Genomic DNA, 18,547 nt, shown 5'->3' on the forward strand with positions numbered 1-18,547 from the left:
GACGTTTTGAGGTATGGGAGATCAGGTAGAAGTCGGTGACTCAAGCGAGATTGGCGATGAAAGAGCTGGCGAGTAACTTGTTGGCAAGGGTGGGAGGCAAGGAAGCGAAGCAGCGGCGATAACCATCGTGCAGGACTTCCGAAGCCAAGCAAGACAAAGTGCCGAAACACTTCGATAGGGGAGTCGAAACGGATATCCGCAAATAAAATAAAAGTGGAACGTGGTGTGGAGCGAAAGTCTCAAACGTGCGATCTTCGAATTTTCGGCGTGAATTTGCGCCTCTCTTGAGACAACCTTACAGACAGTCTGAGTGTAATCTATTCTCGCGAATCCGAGTTGCAAGTCGGGAGAATACCATGCGCTAAGCGTGTTTTCGCTATGTGCGAAGCAGATCGTCGAGTGATGTCTCGAGTCCTGTGTGGAAGAAGCTCGTTCCTCCAGGCAGCAGTGAATCCCTGTCGACGTGCAGATAGACACGTCAGTCTTGTTACGTACGTCGAAGTGGAGCGAAAACGAAAGCACTGACCAGTATTGCGTATCGTCGTTGATCGAATTGACGAAAGATGTCGGTAGGTAAGGGTTCTGCGTCGAGTGCTGAGAGAACAATAGACAACGGAAGTGAGCACACAGCTACGAGCCCAAAAGCAGAAAGATACGACTCACGACTCCGTTATCGACAAGATGTGGATACTCGCTGTAGTACTCGTGAGGAGATCGATCCATAGGAGGACCGGGATAGGAAGCTGGGGCAAGAGGCATCGTCTGAGGAGGTGGTGGAGGAGGAGCTCCGAGGATGCGCAGAGTGAGTTGGAAGAATCGAGAAATGAAAGCTGGAGTCGTATCGTCCCTTCCGGCCGCGGCGTTGTCGAAAGCACGATGAGCTATCACATGGTAAATGAGCGAGTCAGTGATTGAGCCGTGCACTTCGCCTAGTGAAGAACTCACTTCGTTTCAGGAGATCTAGGATCGTGTTTTGAGTGTGAGAGCCGCAACCCGGGTAGAGCTTGACGAGGAATTCTCCGAAAGCGTAGAGGGAAGGGGCGAGGAGATCTTGAAAGAACGGAACCATTCCTTCTCGCTCGAGATCTTCGATCGATTCGACAAGCGACTGACTGTAGGTAATGAATCTTGCGATGTTCTGGTCGTTGACTCCGTTGACGTGATACCGCTTCGTCGATTCCTCTGTCAGCTCGGTCGCTTCGAGTGCCGCTCTTGTCAATGTCACGTAGGCGGAATTGAAGAAGAACTTGATTCGAATCGATCTTCTCCGTTCAGCTGGACTTGATTCAGGTGCTACACTCGCGTGACTGGATCAGCACTCGTAATCGCAAACAGTGGAAAGGATGAATGAAACTCACTCGGATTCGTGACCCATCGATCGTAGGCTGACTCGAGGATCCCTTGAAGGTGATTCGATAGGGATCTCGCGTGAGAGGGACGAGAATGTGCGATATCTTTCGCGAGTCGGAGGACTTTGACCCATTCGAGTGTCGGTCCGATTTCGAGATCGTCGTCGACTTGAAACCGTCTCGTATCGGACAACCATTCAACCGGATTGATCCGATAGGACGGGATCATCGAAGTCTGACAGAACCCATCGTCCTCCTCCTCGTCGAGTCGAAGGATGTAGAGGTGATCGAACACGGTGGCGCACATCCAGGTTCTTTCTCGATCCATGATGAGTCGTGCTTCGGCTTCGTCGTCTGGAAAGGGAGTTTTGCGCTCTCGATGCAGGTGGAGCTGGTAGGCGAGACGAATTGCGTAACCGACTTTGAGCCAGGCGTTTTGGTCGAACGGTTCTTTCCAAAAGACGAGGAGGAAGAGGGATTGAACAACTGCGACGGTCGCCGTTCCTTCTGCCATCGCTCGACCAGTGAGAGCTTTCGCGTGTTCGAGTAGAGTCGTGTAGAGATCTGGTCGGAAGAATTTCGATGAAACGGCGAGAAGGGAAGTGAAGAGAATGGTGGAATTGTTTCGAACGTAAGAAGGCGTATGGAGATGTTTGTCAAAGAGGATGAGGTACGAGTTGAGCGTCGAATGGAAGCGTTCGAATAATTGAGCTGCTTCGACTTCTGACAAGACTCCGAGGTCGACTGGATCCGCCTCTCTCGTCGGTGCGTCCGCTTGAGGTTTCGAGGTGATCTTCAACCGTGTCTTGCCTAGATTCGAGAGTGCCGCTTCTTTCGCTCTCGCAACGTCGACCAAGGAAAGCGAAATAGGAGAGGTCGAGGTATAAGTTTCGTTTGCGTGGTAAGATGCTGAACGATGAAGCGGTTGGAGAACTGGTCGAATTTGTGGTGGTTGAGATACTGAAGACATAGACGATGGGTGATAGAAAGCAGGGTGAATCGCCGTCGTCGATGCAGGCAATTCGACCTGAGCTGGAATACTCATTGGAGCTGCGACGTAATTTGAACTCGAAGGGATCGGGCCAGAATGATGAGGGAGGGGTTGTGGGAGAGGAAGACGGTCAAGGGAAGGAGTCCTCGAAGGACTTCGAGTGATCGAACCAGCGGAAGATTCCGTGGGCCTAGAGGGATACTCGATCAGCGATTCTTTCCGACTTGACTTCATTCTCTTCTCTGAACTTACATTTTCTTTGGTTTCCTACCTCTCCGACTAGCTTCCTTCCAGTAACAATCTACGTCGAGCCTGTGACATCGATGACAGCTATCCGTCGAACCATCTTCCCTTTCCAAACATTTGATTTTGAGCTTCCTACACGCGATACACGCCTGCCTGTGCTTCGTCCTCGGCTCTGGTGGTGCGACGAGTAGGCAGGATGGATCGGAATCACGCGACATCGAAGGAGTGGTCGACGTTCGGGCTCGTTTGTTTGGTTTCGGAGGTGGAAGATCCCCGCCGTTCCCTTTCAAGTCGACTGCTGAATTCGAATGGCCTGAAGTAGATGAATCAGAGTGTTCAGTAGAAGCTTGAAGGGCAGCGTCCGCCAGGTGTTGCATCCTATCGATCTAACTGTACGGCCGTATGGTGACCAGAAAAAGAGGGGGAGATTTCAAAAAACTCCGTCAGAAGTTCCTGAAGGCTATGCACTCTTTCTCACACGGTGATCGAGCAGTCTGTTCGGCCTGCGGATTGACGAGAACGTTGCACTGAAAGTTGATCGCAAAAGCACGCGAGAGAAGGAGGAACAGAGAAGAAAGCAACGAGAGGAATTCTTCTTTTCAAGTTCTCTCGAAACGACGGCCTATTTGCATCTGCCAAGATAGAGGGGAGACCCGCTCTCCTCTCCTTCGGATTGATACGGTCGACAGGAAGCATCTACGAGAAGAGGGAACCAGCACGTGGAAGAGAACGAGAGGGGATTAAGAGGGAGAGAAAATTAGTAGAAATGAAAACTAGGTAGGTTGTACGACGCGCTTTATTCACTTTGACCTGAGAACGAACGATGTCAGTACTCTCGAAGATGATCGATTCGGACATGAGAGAGGAAGAAGAGCGTACTTTCTCGGTGCAGCGTTTGGCCAAAATCCTTCTTTGCGGAATCCTTCGATCGAAGCTTTGACGGTCGCAACATCGAGTCGACGGGAAGGTGACCATCCAGTGAGCTTCTTGAGCGCTGTCGAATCGAGACTGACTGGGTAAGGGGAGAGGAGGTCGACAGGAACGGAAGGTGAGATCGGAACTGTCGTGTTAATCGGAGGATTCGAAGCTTGTAACAGAGCTGACCATCCTTCCAGATGCTGTTGTCGACGCAAGGAAATTCATTCGTGAGTCAGGCCCCCAAAGACCTCGAGAGAAGAATCAAGGTCACCTTTTCGTTCGCATCTTCTACGACATCTCCCAGATTCAACTTCGCAAACGTGCTCACAATCGCTCCATGGAACCCCGTCTTGACCCCGATCGATTCCTCAATCAACTTTGCAATCATCTTTTGATTCGTGTCCCCTCCATCTTCGACGTTGAAGACGCACGCTCTGATATCCTTTTCTTCCTTTTTCGCTGCGACGACTGGAGGACCGGAAGAAAGAGGTTCGAAAGGTTTGTTCGAGTCGAAAGCTGGTGGGAGGTTGACGGAATAGGCGTCGAGGATCGCAGACCGAGAACCGAGGCAATGAGCGAAGGATGCGGCGGCGACAAGGGCGGAAGCGAAATCGTCGATGTGACAGGTGTTGCAAGAGAGGTTTTCGGACCATCTGCGAATGATCGGAACACGGTCAGCAAGGCGTGCGGGAGATAGCAGAGCTTGTTGGAAGAACTGACAAGAAGTCCATCTTTTCATTCTCAAACTTGTAGACTTCTCCCAACAACAACCGAGGTGTGACTCCCGTGACCGTGTAATCTCCATAAAAGATCGCTGGCCGTAGTAATACTAGGCTGAGCCTGTTCATCGAGTAACAACTCGTCAATCTCCGAGAACAACGAGACGAGATGAAATGTGCAATGAGCTCACCCTTGAATCTTCGCCAAACCTCTCGCTGCCTCGTGATGCCATTTCGACAGAGTACCCCACGGTTCGACGTCTCCAGCTCCTTCCGATCCAACCTTCAATCCTTTCTTGTTCTCTGAGTCCGATTTGAGTTTTGAGAAAGACGGTAACGCTCGAACATAAGCTCCGACTTTGGCATTGACTGCGGCTTCTCCGAGCAAGAGTGCTAGTCTCAACGTGCGATCAACGTGGACGATGTCGGGCGCCCGGAAATCTGCCTCTCCAGTGAAGTCAAACACATAGTCGAATCCTTTCTCCGAACCTTTTCCGTGCGCTTCGGGCAGAGTGAAGACCTTCGTTCGTGTCGCTTCCGTCATGAGGTTCCCCTGCATGTACTCGATCGTCTTGTCCTCTGCACCTTTCTTCAACGTCTGCTTGAGTCTCCCATCGGCGAAGAAAGTGTAGGCGTCTGAACTCGGAATCGCTAAATGTCGATCGACGACTCGACAGAACGCGGGCTTCGAAGGAGAGTCCGATGAGAAGAGGTAAGGCAGAAGTTGTCGAGGACCGTCACCAGCTACGAGGCAGCGCGAGAGAGTCAGTCTTCAATGGCTCGTGACTCGAGAGTTTGAGAGGTTCGTGCTTCCAAGAGGGAGAGCTACGGTTGGGGAAATGAGGGGAAAGGGGCTTACCTAGACCACCGAGAATAAGTACTGTGGTCATCCTTCGCTATCAGGTGGGACGGACGGCAGGAGAAGAGGGAAGAGGGAAGTTGTTGAGCGAGAGTGGGGGAAATTTCGAGCACGGGAGCGCCAGTGGGTGTGCCTGGGCGTAAGCTATAGGTTGTATCTGATCGGGAGAGGGCACAGAAGCGCGCGGATTGAGTCGAGGGTGAAGAGTCGGGAGAAGAAAGGGAGATGAAAGAATCTCGCTCCTCTCGCTCCTCCCAATCGGCACTAGTCACCTCCGAGTCACTCTGACTAGCTACCAAGATGTCCAAAGACCCCCTAACCGCCAGCCCGACTCCGCTCTTCTCTGGATTGATCGCATTCTTCTCCCCTCTCATCGCTCCTTCAACACGTTCTATTTGGTGTCATCACGGCGGACAGATCGCTTCCCTAGCAGCGGTGACAGAGATCAACATCTTCTTTGGAGTTTACGACCGTCCGGACGAGCTAGTAGACAGGTGAGTCTCTTTCGCACTTCAGTCGTCGTGAGCTGACTCAAGTCAAGCGAGTTGCGTCACGAGATAGGCTTCGTAAGATTGATGTCGAGATTATAGATCATAGCTGGATCAGCGCTTCCCTGGAGCAACGTTGTAGGATCGATTTAACCGGATTCTCGTTTTCTTTCATCGAGGACGACCGATTGTACGATGAGGCGTCTATTCGCGACTCAAGCTCTGCTGGAACTACAGACACGAGCGCTACAGCTTCCTCATCGGCTACCGCAGAGAACGTCGCCTCGAATCTGCAGGAGGAAAGTAGCAGCGAAGTCCAGTGAGTTCATCTTCACCTCGACTGATCAGTCTGCCCCGAACCTCGCTCGTCCGTCTTTGTGTGACCCAAATCTATACAGAACACCTCCGCCAGCCCCTCGCAGAACGTCCAGCCTCACGTCTCGCTCCGTCGAGGTAATTTCGAACTTTGCCAGAAAGCTTGTTCCCGCGAAACGACATTTCTTGCCGTCTTCACCTCTCAGTTACGGACGCCATTCGACTTCGACAGATTCGACCCTCAGTGGAAGACAGACTGAACATTCTCATGTCCATCGAATAACTTTCGCAGCAGCATCTGAGAAAGTCCTCGATGAAAGCGCACGGGTTCCGAACGAGAACGCTACAACTTGTCAGACCGAATTTGCTCCAGGTGACGCCTTCGACAACACTCCGCGCAGAATCGACGAGCGAGAATCAGGGCTATTGAGCAGAGTCAAATCGGAGTCCGACGAAGAAACGACGAGGTGAGTGATACTGTGTCGCATCGGTTGAGCGCGCATGTCCAACTGACAGCATGCTTTCCGGTGAACTCAGCTACCCCTTCATCCACTCCTTCACGCCTAGCGAGTCTCCGTCGGTTTCAAAGCTCAAGAGTTACGACAAAACCTGCTCGACTTCTTCGCCTCTTCCCCCTCCCAAACCCGCTCCTAACTCGATCGAGGACTTCTGGTCGAAGGTCTCGACTCTCGACTCAGCCACGATCGATTCTTCCGCTCCTCTGACGATCTCTGCCGAAGATTTCCTCGCCGCTGTCTCCGATTCGAACGACGTAGGAGCAAGAAACGATTCGAAGCTTCGAGACGGATTGTGCTTGATGGAACACGGACAGAACGGCTTTGTTGTCAAGAAGAGGAAAAGAAGTGAGACGCCTTCGTCAGCGTGAGGTGAGACGAAGAAGAGGAGGAAAACTGGAACTTGAAAGGTAGCAAAGGGAATCAATCTGTGATGTAGCATGCTTCGTTCTGTCTCTTACTGTCATCCATTACAATTCAGCTGACTCGGATCCGTCAAAGCGAAGTTGAAGCCCAAGCTCGTCGCAAATTTCTCTAATTCAATGTCGAAATTTTCGTCCGCCTCGCCGGCTGTAGATGGGCTCAAAAGCTGTGGCTCCTCGTCTTGGGTCAGGTGACAGTATGTTATGCTGATGGAGTAGGCTTCCTGCTCTGCTCGTGCTCAAAGGACCTAAAGACGTTTGCGGCAACTCTTCTGCCTCTTCTGCTCGACGAAGGAGCAGGAGTTCGTCGATTACCGGGCGCATCACGAGAATGGATTTCCTGCTTCATTTAAAGTGCTCGAAATTGATTTCACGGGTTTGCGGTCGAAAAGTTCGCATTCAATTGCCTCTCTCGGACTGAGTCGTGAGTTCCCTCTTTCCCGACCTGACCACTCCTCTGACTTTACCGACTTTCCTTCGCTTCAATGAGACATGTTTCGTGCCCGTTCGGGCCGTGCCTCGAGCTCTTTCGGTAACTTCGGGATGGACTCTGGCAATTTTCGGATTTTCCACCACGACTTGTCGATCAACATTGCCTGACGGCTTTGCGGCTCGACGAGTCTCTCTTCTCTACTTTCTTTCGCTCTCGCCTACTGTTGCTAACCTGGTCCAATGCTCGTGTACTCGACGACTGTTTGCCTGTTTCTGCTCGGACTCAGCGCCCAAGCTCGTCGCATCGAAGTCCTTCTAAAAAGGTCATTCTCCACTTTCTGTCTTTCGTCCCTCTTCGGACAATGGATACTAACTCGACATCGAACCAGTGCAGGCGAGATGTAGGGATACAGCAAACGAATGGGACCGTTTCGTTCGAAGCGCTTGATGTTGAGCGACTTCGACTCGTCAAGTGAGCTGCTCTTTCTTCCTCGATAGAATGTAGGCACTGACATTGTCTTCATCGGCCCGGCTTGTAGGAAGTATGAGAGTGTAAGAGTCTCGCTCCGAGTTGCTTCAAACCGTGTCAGCGAAATTGACATTTTGACATTCTTCAGTACCGACGCTCGCACTCTCTCGATTCCTCCTCCGAATCTCTCGACAAACGAGAAGTCCTGCCACTCGCATTTGATGGTCAAGCTCGTGGGTCTCAGGCGATCGGGCCACAAAACCTTCGCCAACTAATTCGTCTTTTCTCTGTCGATTCTTAGTTTGGAGCGGACCCGTCTCCGTCGGCACACCACCATCAGTATTCAACTGCTACTTCGACACTGGCTCGGCCGACCTCGCGCTCGCATCTCCAACCTGTAAGGACTCGTGTGATGGAAAAGCTCGATACGACATTTCGAGAAGTTCGACTGCGAAAGCTACGAATTTCCAAGTACAGAGCAGCTGGACGACAGGGTCATCAGGGAATGGTCTGCTCGTTCGAGATACGGTCACGATTGGGAAGACGACGGTCACATCTCAGGATGTCGTTGCTGAAACTTCGATCGGTAGCTACGTGAGCACGAGGGCCACGGATGGGTGAGCTGAGCGCTTACTTCGTCAGAAGTAGCACTCGAAAAGCTGACTCTGTATTCTCCCTCAATGACAGTGTTGTCGGCTTTGGATTCAGAGACATCTCCGCTGCTCGCTCTTACGCTTTCCCTTTCACTCTCTTTCAACAAGGAGGGTCTCCATACTTTTCGATGCTCCTCAGTCGTACCCCCGGCAAAGCAAAGATCTCCTTCAATGGTTACAATCGTGGAATGGTCGCTCGAGGTCCCACTTGGTTTCCAGTCTCAAAGGATAACGATCAGCAGTTTCGTACGCTGTGGCAGATCGGTAGATGTAAGCTCGTTCTCTCCTCCTCGCACTTTTTCGAAACTGACCTCTCGAATCGTCGCTCAGCTACCGCCTACGTCAATCGTCGACAAGCCTGGAAAGGGTTTTCGAACTTTGCGCTCGACTCTGGATCCTCGCTCATCATTGTCAGTCGAATTCCTCTCTATCCTTGCGCTCAATACCTAACTCTCACCTTGCGCAATGTTCAGGCTCCTCCCGATGCTGCAGCAGAGTTCTGGGCGGCTGTCCCACTATCTCGCAAAGAGAACGATTCTTCTTGGTCCTTCGTGAGTACAGCCGACTATGTCTGATGCAGTTATCTTACCGATCTTTCGGCATTCTTCTCCAGCCCTGCAAAATCCCTCCAAGAGTAGCGTTCGTCTTTGGTCGCCAACTGACGCAAAAGTTCGAACTCGATCCGCGAGACTTCAACCTGGGACCGCTTCCCTCGGATCCGACTCGATGTCTGGGAGCTGTCATCGGCCAGAACCTCAATCTAGGTGATACCTGGTTAATCGGAGATCCGTTCTTCAGAGTGAGTACCGACAGAATAATTTTTCGCCTTCTAGAGAGCGAGAGAGCACTAACCTCGAATTGTTCCTCTGCTTCTACCAGTCTTTCTTCCTTATCTTCGTGAGTCTTCGTTGTACTACAGTGACGACCTGTACTCGCTTGAAGGCCGTTGCTGAGACTTGTTTGCGAGCCCGACAGGACGTTTCGCAAAACCGAATCGGAATCGCGACTCCCCGTTGAACAGTAATCGAGCCCTCTCACGATGGAGCCCTCTCCCATGTAGCATACCATAATCATATCTTGTAGCTTTGTGGTAAATTCCTGTATTCGTCGTCATTAAACGTAAGAACTTCTACGGTGAATGATTCTTCTTCTTGCGGTTCTTGCTCTGCGCTCCGCTCGCCTTGACGACTCCAATGATCTACTGTCCCTTCTTGTCTCCTTTGGCCCAATTGAGCTTTCCGTCGACTTGGATGGGTTCCTTTCGAGCGCTTGCTGACGAGGGCGAGACAAATCTAGACGAGAGCAACTCAGTCAGTTCTGCATTGACTCGGAGACGCAGGAGGGAAAGACTAGAGAGAGAAGAAGTAGGACTTACCGCTTGCGAAGAGCCAGTAACATCGCTCTGAACCAGAAAAAGTTCAAGCCGTTCATCGTTAGGTTGATAGCTATAGCTCGGAGGAGAACGAATCGTCAATCCTCCTGATCAGACTTCGATTCGAACCGTGTGAGCATACCGAGGTAAAGGTATCGAATCCAACCAGTACCCTCCTGAGTTGCTTTCGTCAAGACTGAACTCGTCGAGAAGAGCAAGACGAAGAGTTTGTAAGAATTGTAGACTCCGTAGATGAGACGACAGACGATGTAGGCCGAGACGAGGAAGAATCCGTTGATCATTTGGAGGAGAGATCCGGTACGGTTCGTTTTGTCGAGGAACCAGTGAAGGTTGAGGAAAATCGTTGAAACTTCCCACTGTTCGCTCACAACGCAACGTGAGCCAGGATGCAGCTTGATAGAGTGAGAAGGAGACTTGCGATGAGGAAGCTGGGTCCGCACCAGAGCAGGAAAGGACGCAAGGTGAAGAAGAAAGCGGTACAACATCCGATTCCGTGAAGGAAGAATCCAAAACCTTGAGCTGTTCAAAGGGTCCAGGTTTAGTCTCTGGATCCTTATTTGTGCCAGAAAATCAGGGCCCGGGGCCAAGAAGCTCACTATTGATGTGAAGAGCCGAAACGAAAGTATCCTGTACGAAACAGAACCTCCGGCAGAGTCAGCTCAGAGCTTGGCGTAGGAAGACCCAACGGCGGTTTGAGACGCACCCATACGAAGTAACCTGCCGCGATCGCGCTGAGACGTTCCTCTCGAAGAGCGCTTCCGGTGAGAGGGTCGAAACCGAGTTCGGGAGAAGGATTCCGGATCAAATGGAACGCGAGGGGAGCCGCAACAAGAGAGAACGCCCATCCGACCTATCGAACGTGAAAGACGCGAGTCAGCAACTGAAGGACGGGCTCGAGGAGGTTCGATCGGGAGAGAGGGGGGGAAACGAGCGGGGAAAGATCACGATGTGCAGATCCCAATCATCTTGCTTTCTCTTGATCTTGGGGTAGTGTTTACTAGCTAGAATAGGACTCAGGATCGAACTGAGCTTCTGAAGGGCAAACGAGGCGAGGCAAGAATAGATTGCGAGATGAAGTGTTCTTCCGAGTTGAGGGAGCCCAATCGAGTCGGCGAACGGCTGTGCGTATGGTCGGATCCAGTCCGGAGACGTCAGGGCTGGTGAAGATAGCCACGACATGGTGATTGTTGAGAGAAACGATTGCCGAGATGAAACGGGTTGAACTTCTCTCCTCCTGACGCTTCACCGACTCGACACGAACGAACGAGCATGGCCCTCGAAGAGCATGGAGGTGCTACAGTAGGCGGCAAGGTAAGCAATCAAGCGGCCCGCAGCGGAAAATCGCTCACCTCATGTCTTCTGCGACTCACACAGGATCATTTCTCTCTACTCCCGAACGAGATCATCGAAGAGATCTTCGAATACGTCGCCGATTACAGCCAATGGCCTGGCGGTGCGCTCATATCGAAACGCTCTTCGCCTCTCTACCAAAGGACTCTTTACACGAACATCCAAGTTGCCAATCTCGAATCGCTCTCCCGCCTTCTCCGTACCCTTCGAGCCCGTCCATCCCTCGGCACGAGAGCAAAATACATCTCTCTCATGACCGACTGCACTCCCCCGCCCGCTCAGAAACAGGAACTCGAGATTCACCAAGTCCTCCGCCTCATCGATTCCCTTCCAAATCTTCGCGACTTCTGCAGTTTCTGGTACATTCCTGCGTTGCCTTTCACGTTCCCAATCTCGCAAACTATCCGCTCCATCACTTTGACCGTGGCTCCTGACGACTCGGTGGGCCTCGGGAAAGTGTCTTTGTCGGATATCGCGATGTGGATCAGATGCGTACCGGCGGTCGCAGAGGTTGAACTCTACCAATGGAACTTTGTCTCCTCCGATCCAGATGACTGGCTGTACGGCACTCTCGACGACGTGACGTCTCTCCAATTGTCGGGAATTGGTGTAACGGAAGAGGAGACAGCCGATCTCATCAACGCCTGTCCCTCGTTGCAACACCTCTCCCTCTTTCTTGAACCATACATCCCTCTTCACGTTCCTCCGGCTTTCGACACCGTACTCGATTGGATATCGTCTTGTTACGGCTCGCTTACCTCTCTTCGTCTCGCATCGGCAGTCGATAACGTACCCGTCGGACTATCGCTCGCGAAATTCACCAACCTGAGCAGCCTCGTTCTAGGGACCGTCGGAAGTTTCCCACTCCTCCACCACTCTGTCTTGCAACTTGTCAATCTCGTCAACCTTACTATCGGTAATCGCAATGATAACTTTGATCCCCTTCTCGAGCTCGTACAGGGTCCCACTCGACTTCCAAATCTACGTCAACTTTCTTTGAATCAAGCAACACTCAGAAAAGGCCGAAGATTCGATCCCGAGGATCCGGAACACGTCAAGGAGGAGGAAAACCGTTACAAACGTCTGGAAAGATGGTCAAAGCCTGATGCAAGATTGTTGGAACCTCACTACTGGCAAGATTTCGAAGTCTTGGTCAACGCTGCCGAATCAGCGGGAGTCAGAGTCGGAGGACGTCTCGTCGAAGCTCGTCAAAATTTCGCTCATTACCTCCTCGAAATCAACAATCTCGCCATCGCGAAAGCTTACTACCATCACGACTTCCGAGACATCCCCCAAGCGTTCACCTTGGCGAACAAACACGATTTCGGACTGCCTGAGCTCGACTTTGAATCGTTGGAATCGGACAAACTCGAATTGGTCAAGGTGGAATGTCCCGAGTTGGAATGGTTCGCGTTGACCCTCAAGGACAAGAAGTGAAAGTGGAAAAGGTATCGGGGGGTCTAAGCTAGAAGGAAAGAAGCAGAGTCGGAAAGAAAATAGTTGTTCGAATTCGGGTTCTCTCTTTCTCAAACATTGTTCTGTCGATTGGATCTCATTGTCTCCTCGTCCTCGTTCATCTTCGTCCTTCCCGTTACGAGAAATGTCAGCGTGTTGTTTCGCACCGTCGAGCTTCGATCACCTTTTTCCAGCGGAAACTTCGGTTCGAGCAATTTTCGAGCGCACTGCCGAGTTTGAGCAGCTGCTGCGAAAGGAGTAACTCGATGCGGAAGGTTTCGCTGAAACACCGCCTCACTACTCTCAAGACGAAGCAAAGTCAAGATCTTGCGCTTTCGCTTCTTCCTCTCACTCATTCGACTCAGCACCGAAGAACTCTCAACCATGTCAGGGTTCTTCACAAAGATCGGTGAGTCCCAATGAACCGCTCTCGTCGCATACAGAAGGAGCTCACACTTCTCTCCCCTCTTTCGGCAACTTTGATTCTCCTCTCTCCGAACAGCTCACAGTCCGCACGTAAACCTGGGAGATTTCAAGCAATTACACGAAGTACTCACTTCAGAGAAACGCAGTATCGACAGGTATGTCTCTTCCTACCTTGATCAAGCAGAAAGAGAGGACAAAACAATGACGTTCTGTACTTCGGTTTCGAGATGAAACAGTATCCAGAAGTTATCGGCGGACAAGTCGAGAGCTTCGAATGCGATCAGAGATTGGGGTCACGCTGAAGGAGATGACCTTGGAGTGAGTCGATCGATTCTTCGTCCTACAGTTGTTCACCCCGTGTGCTGATCTCTGGCTCGTTCCGCAGGATGTTCTCTCGAAAGTATCACAGCTCTTTGACTACTTGGCTCAAGCCGAATTAGCATATGCAGAACACAGCGTCCAATATCGGTAAGTGAAACTCTGTACAATCTCAGAATCTTTGACGGGCAGCTGAGTACAATTATTGTGCTCGTAGGCTCAAGTTCAAGGAGATTAGAACGATGGAAGAGAATCTGTCGAGTTTGAGGCGATCGAGAGATCAACAAGGCGGGAAAATTGAGGCTCAAGAACGTAAAGTAAGTTTTCGTTCTCAATCTCGCTACTCGAATATCGACTGACTTGCGGCTTGATCAATCAGGTATCAAAAATGAAGGAAGAGCACAAAGATCTACCGGCGGCGAAACAGAGGTTGCGAGAATTGAGGGATGAAATGGTTGGATTGGAAAACAGCGTAATGACAGAGGACACTCGGTAAGTTTCTACCTGTTGCATTCAAGCTCAATGACTCACACCTCTTGTCTACCCTTAGGTTGAGCGACTTCAAGCGCTCTAGCTTGCGGGAAGGACTCAGCCTCAAACTCGGCGCTCTCCTCGAGCTCTCGGAAAAGACGACGGTCATCGCAGAACTCGGAAAGTTGATGGTCGACGAGCTACCAACTCAACGAACGCAGCCTGGACATCCCCGGGCACATTATGACGGTAAGCGCTAGCCAGACTCTGCTTGATCGAGTTCGAAACCTGATTTTTCTTTCCTCGAGCGACCAGGCTACGATCGAACAAACTACCTTTTACAAGAAGCTCAGCGTTGTCTCCAAGGTGTCACTTTCAACCCAGCCCCGATCTCGGAGCCTTACGGAAACGGCGCCGGAACAGATTCCGCGACTCAACAATCTCAACGTTATTCTGGTGAAGACTCGGCTGTGCGTTCAAACGATTTCGGTCACGAAGAGCCTTCGAACCTTCAGCAACACCAGTACGGCTCGATGGCGAGCTTCCAGACTCCGGCCTCGTCAGCTTTCGCTCAACAAGGAAGTGCAGCCGACTCGTACCAAAACTCGCCTCGCACGTCGACTTCGGCCTCGCATTCGAATATCGCCGCTTACTCGAACGAAGATGGCTCGAACAATCTGAATGCTCCTCTGACCCTCGCGAGTCCCCAACTCAACCCTCTTCCCGATTTTCAACGACTTTCTTTCGGAGGCGCAACCCCTCGCGGTGAAGAACCTCCTTCCTCCTCGACCTCCGCTCCTTACCTCGCCCCTCCCGTCGGCTCCCAGAGTCCCGTTATTCCAGAAACCCCGGTCTCTGGTTACCAGTCGAATACTACTCGAGCTCTCGCTCCTCCTCAACAAGAAGACGGCTGGGGAACGAATCGAACGAGTCTCGCTTATCTCGGAGAAGCGCCTTCGAGTGATGGAGGACACGGCGATATCGAGGCGAGGGAAGCTCAACAAGCTTTCGAGGACGAGGCAAGGGAGAAGGATCCGGAGTCTGGACGAAGGCAGGGGGAATTCGGAGAACAAGCGGCTCCGTCGAGATCGTACGCGAACGATAGCGTAGGAACTCAAGGTTTGGCGACGATTAGTGAAGCAATGCTCGAAGCTTCTCCTCCCGTTTCTCAACCCGCAACATTCCCGATCCCTTCTCCCGACGTTCCCTCCGACGTTCAACCTCAATCTTCGATCGATTCGAGCATTCGTGAATCGAGTCCCCCAGGGGCAAAAGAAGAATCGATTCCAGCTCCAGCTTCGCCGACTCAACCTCGTGAATACCAACCTCTTCTCGATTCGGTAGTCCCTCCTCCCGCAACGCCTTCAATTCAACCGCCTACTCCAGCACCGGAAGTTTCGACAACACCTCGCACTCCGACCTCTCCCGTCTTCGCCACGAGTCCTACTGTTGCGCACCCTGCTCCTCTCCCGATTCCTTCTCCTCTCCATGTCCCTGTTCCTTCGAATTCGTCAATTCCTCATTTCGTCCCTCCTCCTTCTGGATTCGAACCTCGTCCTCTCACTCCTCGATCTATGAGCGGTACTCCCCGTCAACCAATCTCGATAAAGCCTCAGACTGCGAGTGCGACGAGTCTAGGCTCGAGACATGGCGACATCGTCGTCGCTGGTTCGAATCCGACTCCTCAATTCATTCCTTCCGCATCTTCGCCAAACTTGTCGACTCCCTCTGGATACTTCACGCCAATGGGAACGACCGGAGGAACGACGCCAACCGGAGAGAATGGGAAACGAACGATCAGCGCGGGTGCGTTCCGAAGACCTGGAGGGGGAGGAGGAACAACTCCCCTTTCGAGCTCAGTGACTGGAATCAACGTCAACGGAGGACGATCGTTCGCTCCTTCTGGATACAACGTGGTTCCGATTCCTGGAAACCCTGGATTCGGACCGAGTCCAGATGCAGGTCCTTCAGACGCTGAACAAATCGCTCAATCTTGGAGATCTGCCGTTCCTGTAGCTCCTGAAGGTTACGGACGAGCCGATGATGTTCCGACCCCTAGTTTCGATACTCGCCCGCTTCAAGTCAACAAGAATAGGATGAGTATGGGTGGAATCCCTCGACCTGGAACTGTTCCGTGAGTTTCTCTCTTCTTCCTCTTACTCGAACGTACTTTGACCTCTTTTCGCAACAGTCCGAACCTCGCCAACATGGGTCATTCGCGTTCTAGCTCTCAACCTATTCCTCCACCCTCACCTGGTCTCCGAAGATCCTCTGAAGAACCTCGAAACTTTGAAACCGGATCAAACGTTTCTCACGCTGCACCTTCTTACCATTCTTACGCTCCTCCTCACACTCCGACACAACAGTCAGCTCCTTCTCCTGGTCCGAGGACTCCAGTCAGTCCGAGTGGAAGCGCTGGATTCGGTTCGAATAGGTTCGTAACGAGGTTGGATTGAGTCACTTGAATCTCGCATTTTTCTCTCTCTCTTCATCTTGATATTACTGTAACTGTCCTAACATCTTAATTCACTGTATCTGTCTGTCTAAGCTTCACAGAACGAGTCTGAAATGATCCTCTTCGTCATCTCGCTATCTTTCGGAAAAGTTCACTTTTTTTTTTCCGGCATGCCTATCTCCCCACTATCCCACTTTCTCCAAGCGTCGGCTCCTCTCTTTCCCTCCTTCGACTCCTCCCTCACCTCACGACCATGCTATCTCTACGATTACACTCAAGACGCGTTACAATTAATCAACGTCGAGCTCTCTCGAGTCAAGCGACCTCGATCCTTACGGCATTGAAGCTTCCAACGGACGGTTCTCCCATTCCTGGAGTCTTCAATTCGAAGTGGACTGGTTCAGGTGAATTCTCATCTACGTTCTAGCTCGAAATGAATGCTGACGGGTTGAACCGAGCTTGAACAGGTGCGATTCACAAATCACTCAACACCGCTACGGGTGAAGTCCTTGGTCAGGTCCAGACTGCTACTCCTCAAGGTGAGTCTCCCTCGTTCCCTCCAGGAAGTCGCAAAAACTGACGAGAGGAGTCCGAGCTGAACAGAGGTGGAAGATACGTTGAAAGCTTCAAGAGCGGCTTATCGAGACTGGAAAAACGTTGCTCCTCCAAAACGAGGTGAAGTTCTACGACAGATCAGGAATGCTCTCAACGACAATATCGACGAGTGAGTACCCTTACTCGCCGGATTTCGCTGTTCTGAGGGGGACGTGGTAGTTGACGAGTTTCGCTCTTTTTCTCGTTCTGACAGTCTCGGGAAACTGGTCTCTCTCGAGATGGGTAAAGTACTCAGCGAAGGACGAGGAGAAGTACAAGAGTTTGTCGACGTGTGCGACTTGGCGGTCGGACTCAGCAGGTCGATCGGAGGGACGGTTTACTCTTCGGAAAGAGAAAAGCACTTCGCTACCGAGATCGCAAACCCGCTAGGTGTCGTCGGCGTCGTAAGCTACGTTCTACCCGGAACACGCCTTGGTTGATCGCTCATAGTCGCTGATCGCAGGTCACGGCGTTCAATTTTCCAGTCGCTGTTTACGGCTGGAATCTGGCTCTCGCCTTGATTACCGGCAACGCTTCAATCTGGAAACCTGCGCCTTCGACCCCTCTCACCGCGATCGCGACGACCAAGATCATTCAAGAAGTTCTCGCGGCGAACAAACTCGACGGTGCTCTCTCGTCTCTTCTGTGCGGAGGAGGAGAAGTAGGAGAAGCTTTGGTCACCGATAAGCGGGTGGATCTTCTCTCATTCACGGGGTCGGAGGCGAGAGGAAGGGAAGTCTCGATGAAGGTAGCTGGTCGATTCGGTCAAAGTTTGCTTGAGCTCGGTGGTAACAACGTAAGTTCTGCTCCCGTTTCACCCGCTCTCGCTCGACCAACCCATACACGTCACTAATCGACTGACGCAAACACGTCTTTGGACGAACAGGCCTCAATCGTCATGCCCGATGCAAACATGCAACTCGCGCTCCAAGCTATCACGTTCTCCGCTCTCGGAACGGCTGGTCAACGCTGTACGACGACTCGTCGACTCTTCCTTCACTCTTCGATCGCACCTCATTTCATCACTTCTCTCGTCGACGCCTACAAATCGGTTTCGAAACGAATGGGACACCCACTCGATCCGAACACTCTTGTCGGTCCGGTTCACAGTGCCGATACTGTCAAACGTTTCGGGTCGGCAATCGCTAAGATCAAGGAGCAAGGAGGAGAGGTCTTGATCGGTGGGAAGAAAGTTGAAATGAAAGGAGAACTAGCGGGAGGAAATTACGTCGAACCGACGATTGTTCTCGTCAAGGATCAGGAAACTTTCCCGATGATGAAGGAGGAAACCTTTGCTCCCAGTGAGCTCTCTCCTATGTCGAATGTTGAAGAAGGGTTCGCGAGCTGACATGCTTCCGCTCAAGTTCTTTACGTTTCGACTTTCGACACTCTCGAGGAGGCGATCGAGCTCAACAACTCGGTCGCCCAGGGTCTTTCTTCCTCCCTGTTCACTCAGAGCATGGACGACGCCTTCAAGTTCATTCATTCCTCAGATACGGGAATCATCAACGTTAACGGTTCGACCTCGGGCGCTGAGATCGGAATGGCATTCGGTGGCAACAAGAGTACCGGATGGGGACGGGAATCGGGAAGCGATGCTTGGAAGCAATATGTGCGTTGGAGTTCGTGCACGTTGAACTGGAGTAACGAGGTTGGTTTGGCTCAAGGAGTGAAATTCGACGTCTAGATGAGTTTTGTTCGGCTTGATC

At 51.7% G+C, this 18,547-nt stretch overlaps 7 protein-coding genes across 7 annotated transcripts; 4 read left to right on the top strand and 3 right to left on the bottom strand.

Moving 5' to 3' along the window:
- Positions 1-376: 376 nt before the first annotated feature.
- Positions 377-2,963, bottom strand: JCM6883_000281 (uncharacterized protein; the record flags this gene model as incomplete). The annotated part of the gene is made up of 6 exons (XM_076635335.1): positions 377-455; positions 527-594; positions 664-881; positions 946-1,293; positions 1,359-2,530; positions 2,593-2,963. The coding sequence occupies 6 exons, from the start codon at positions 2,961-2,963 to the stop codon at positions 377-379; spliced, it is 2,256 nt and encodes a 751-aa protein (XP_076484676.1).
- Positions 2,964-3,386: 423 nt separating this feature from the next.
- On the bottom strand, positions 3,387-5,113 carry JCM6883_000282 (uncharacterized protein; the record flags this gene model as incomplete). Its single annotated transcript, XM_076635336.1, has 6 exons — positions 3,387-3,396; positions 3,466-3,704; positions 3,776-4,157; positions 4,225-4,344; positions 4,415-4,967; positions 5,083-5,113. 6 exons carry the CDS (start codon positions 5,111-5,113, stop codon positions 3,387-3,389), a joined length of 1,335 nt encoding a protein of 444 aa, XP_076484677.1.
- A 269-nt stretch (positions 5,114-5,382) lies between these two features.
- Positions 5,383-9,393, top strand: JCM6883_000283 (pepsin-like aspartic protease; the record flags this gene model as incomplete). The annotated part of the gene is made up of 11 exons (XM_076635337.1): positions 5,383-5,576; positions 5,644-5,889; positions 6,044-6,352; positions 6,423-6,748; positions 8,025-8,340; positions 8,411-8,646; positions 8,707-8,786; positions 8,850-8,927; positions 8,990-9,175; positions 9,256-9,273; positions 9,352-9,393. 11 exons carry the CDS (start codon positions 5,383-5,385, stop codon positions 9,391-9,393), a joined length of 2,031 nt encoding a protein of 676 aa, XP_076484678.1.
- A 181-nt stretch (positions 9,394-9,574) lies between these two features.
- On the bottom strand, positions 9,575-10,948 carry JCM6883_000284 (TLC domain-containing protein; the record flags this gene model as incomplete). The annotated part of the gene is made up of 7 exons (XM_076635338.1): positions 9,575-9,668; positions 9,752-9,821; positions 9,891-10,125; positions 10,188-10,288; positions 10,366-10,396; positions 10,473-10,619; positions 10,715-10,948. The coding sequence occupies 7 exons, from the start codon at positions 10,946-10,948 to the stop codon at positions 9,575-9,577; spliced, it is 912 nt and encodes a 303-aa protein (XP_076484679.1).
- A 90-nt stretch (positions 10,949-11,038) lies between these two features.
- JCM6883_000285 (uncharacterized protein) lies at positions 11,039-12,556 on the top strand (the record flags this gene model as incomplete). The annotated part of the gene is made up of 2 exons (XM_076635339.1): positions 11,039-11,080; positions 11,144-12,556. The coding sequence occupies 2 exons, from the start codon at positions 11,039-11,041 to the stop codon at positions 12,554-12,556; spliced, it is 1,455 nt and encodes a 484-aa protein (XP_076484680.1).
- Positions 12,557-12,958: 402 nt separating this feature from the next.
- On the top strand, positions 12,959-16,245 carry JCM6883_000286 (uncharacterized protein; the record flags this gene model as incomplete). Its single annotated transcript, XM_076635340.1, has 9 exons — positions 12,959-12,983; positions 13,077-13,155; positions 13,237-13,318; positions 13,386-13,468; positions 13,536-13,635; positions 13,698-13,810; positions 13,869-14,038; positions 14,105-15,923; positions 15,981-16,245. 9 exons carry the CDS (start codon positions 12,959-12,961, stop codon positions 16,243-16,245), a joined length of 2,736 nt encoding a protein of 911 aa, XP_076484681.1.
- Positions 16,246-16,497: 252 nt separating this feature from the next.
- JCM6883_000287 (uncharacterized protein) lies at positions 16,498-18,525 on the top strand (the record flags this gene model as incomplete). Its single annotated transcript, XM_076635341.1, has 7 exons — positions 16,498-16,648; positions 16,712-16,783; positions 16,848-16,968; positions 17,053-17,242; positions 17,302-17,634; positions 17,725-18,139; positions 18,203-18,525. The coding sequence occupies 7 exons, from the start codon at positions 16,498-16,500 to the stop codon at positions 18,523-18,525; spliced, it is 1,605 nt and encodes a 534-aa protein (XP_076484682.1).
- Positions 18,526-18,547: the final 22 nt, after the last annotated feature.

The sequence above is a fragment of the Sporobolomyces salmoneus genome (assembly GCF_050403485.1).
Source record: "Sporobolomyces salmoneus JCM6883 DNA, S_salmoneus_JCM6883_v1_ctg94, whole genome shotgun sequence".
NCBI lineage: Eukaryota > Fungi > Basidiomycota > Microbotryomycetes > Sporidiobolales > Sporidiobolaceae > Sporobolomyces > Sporobolomyces salmoneus.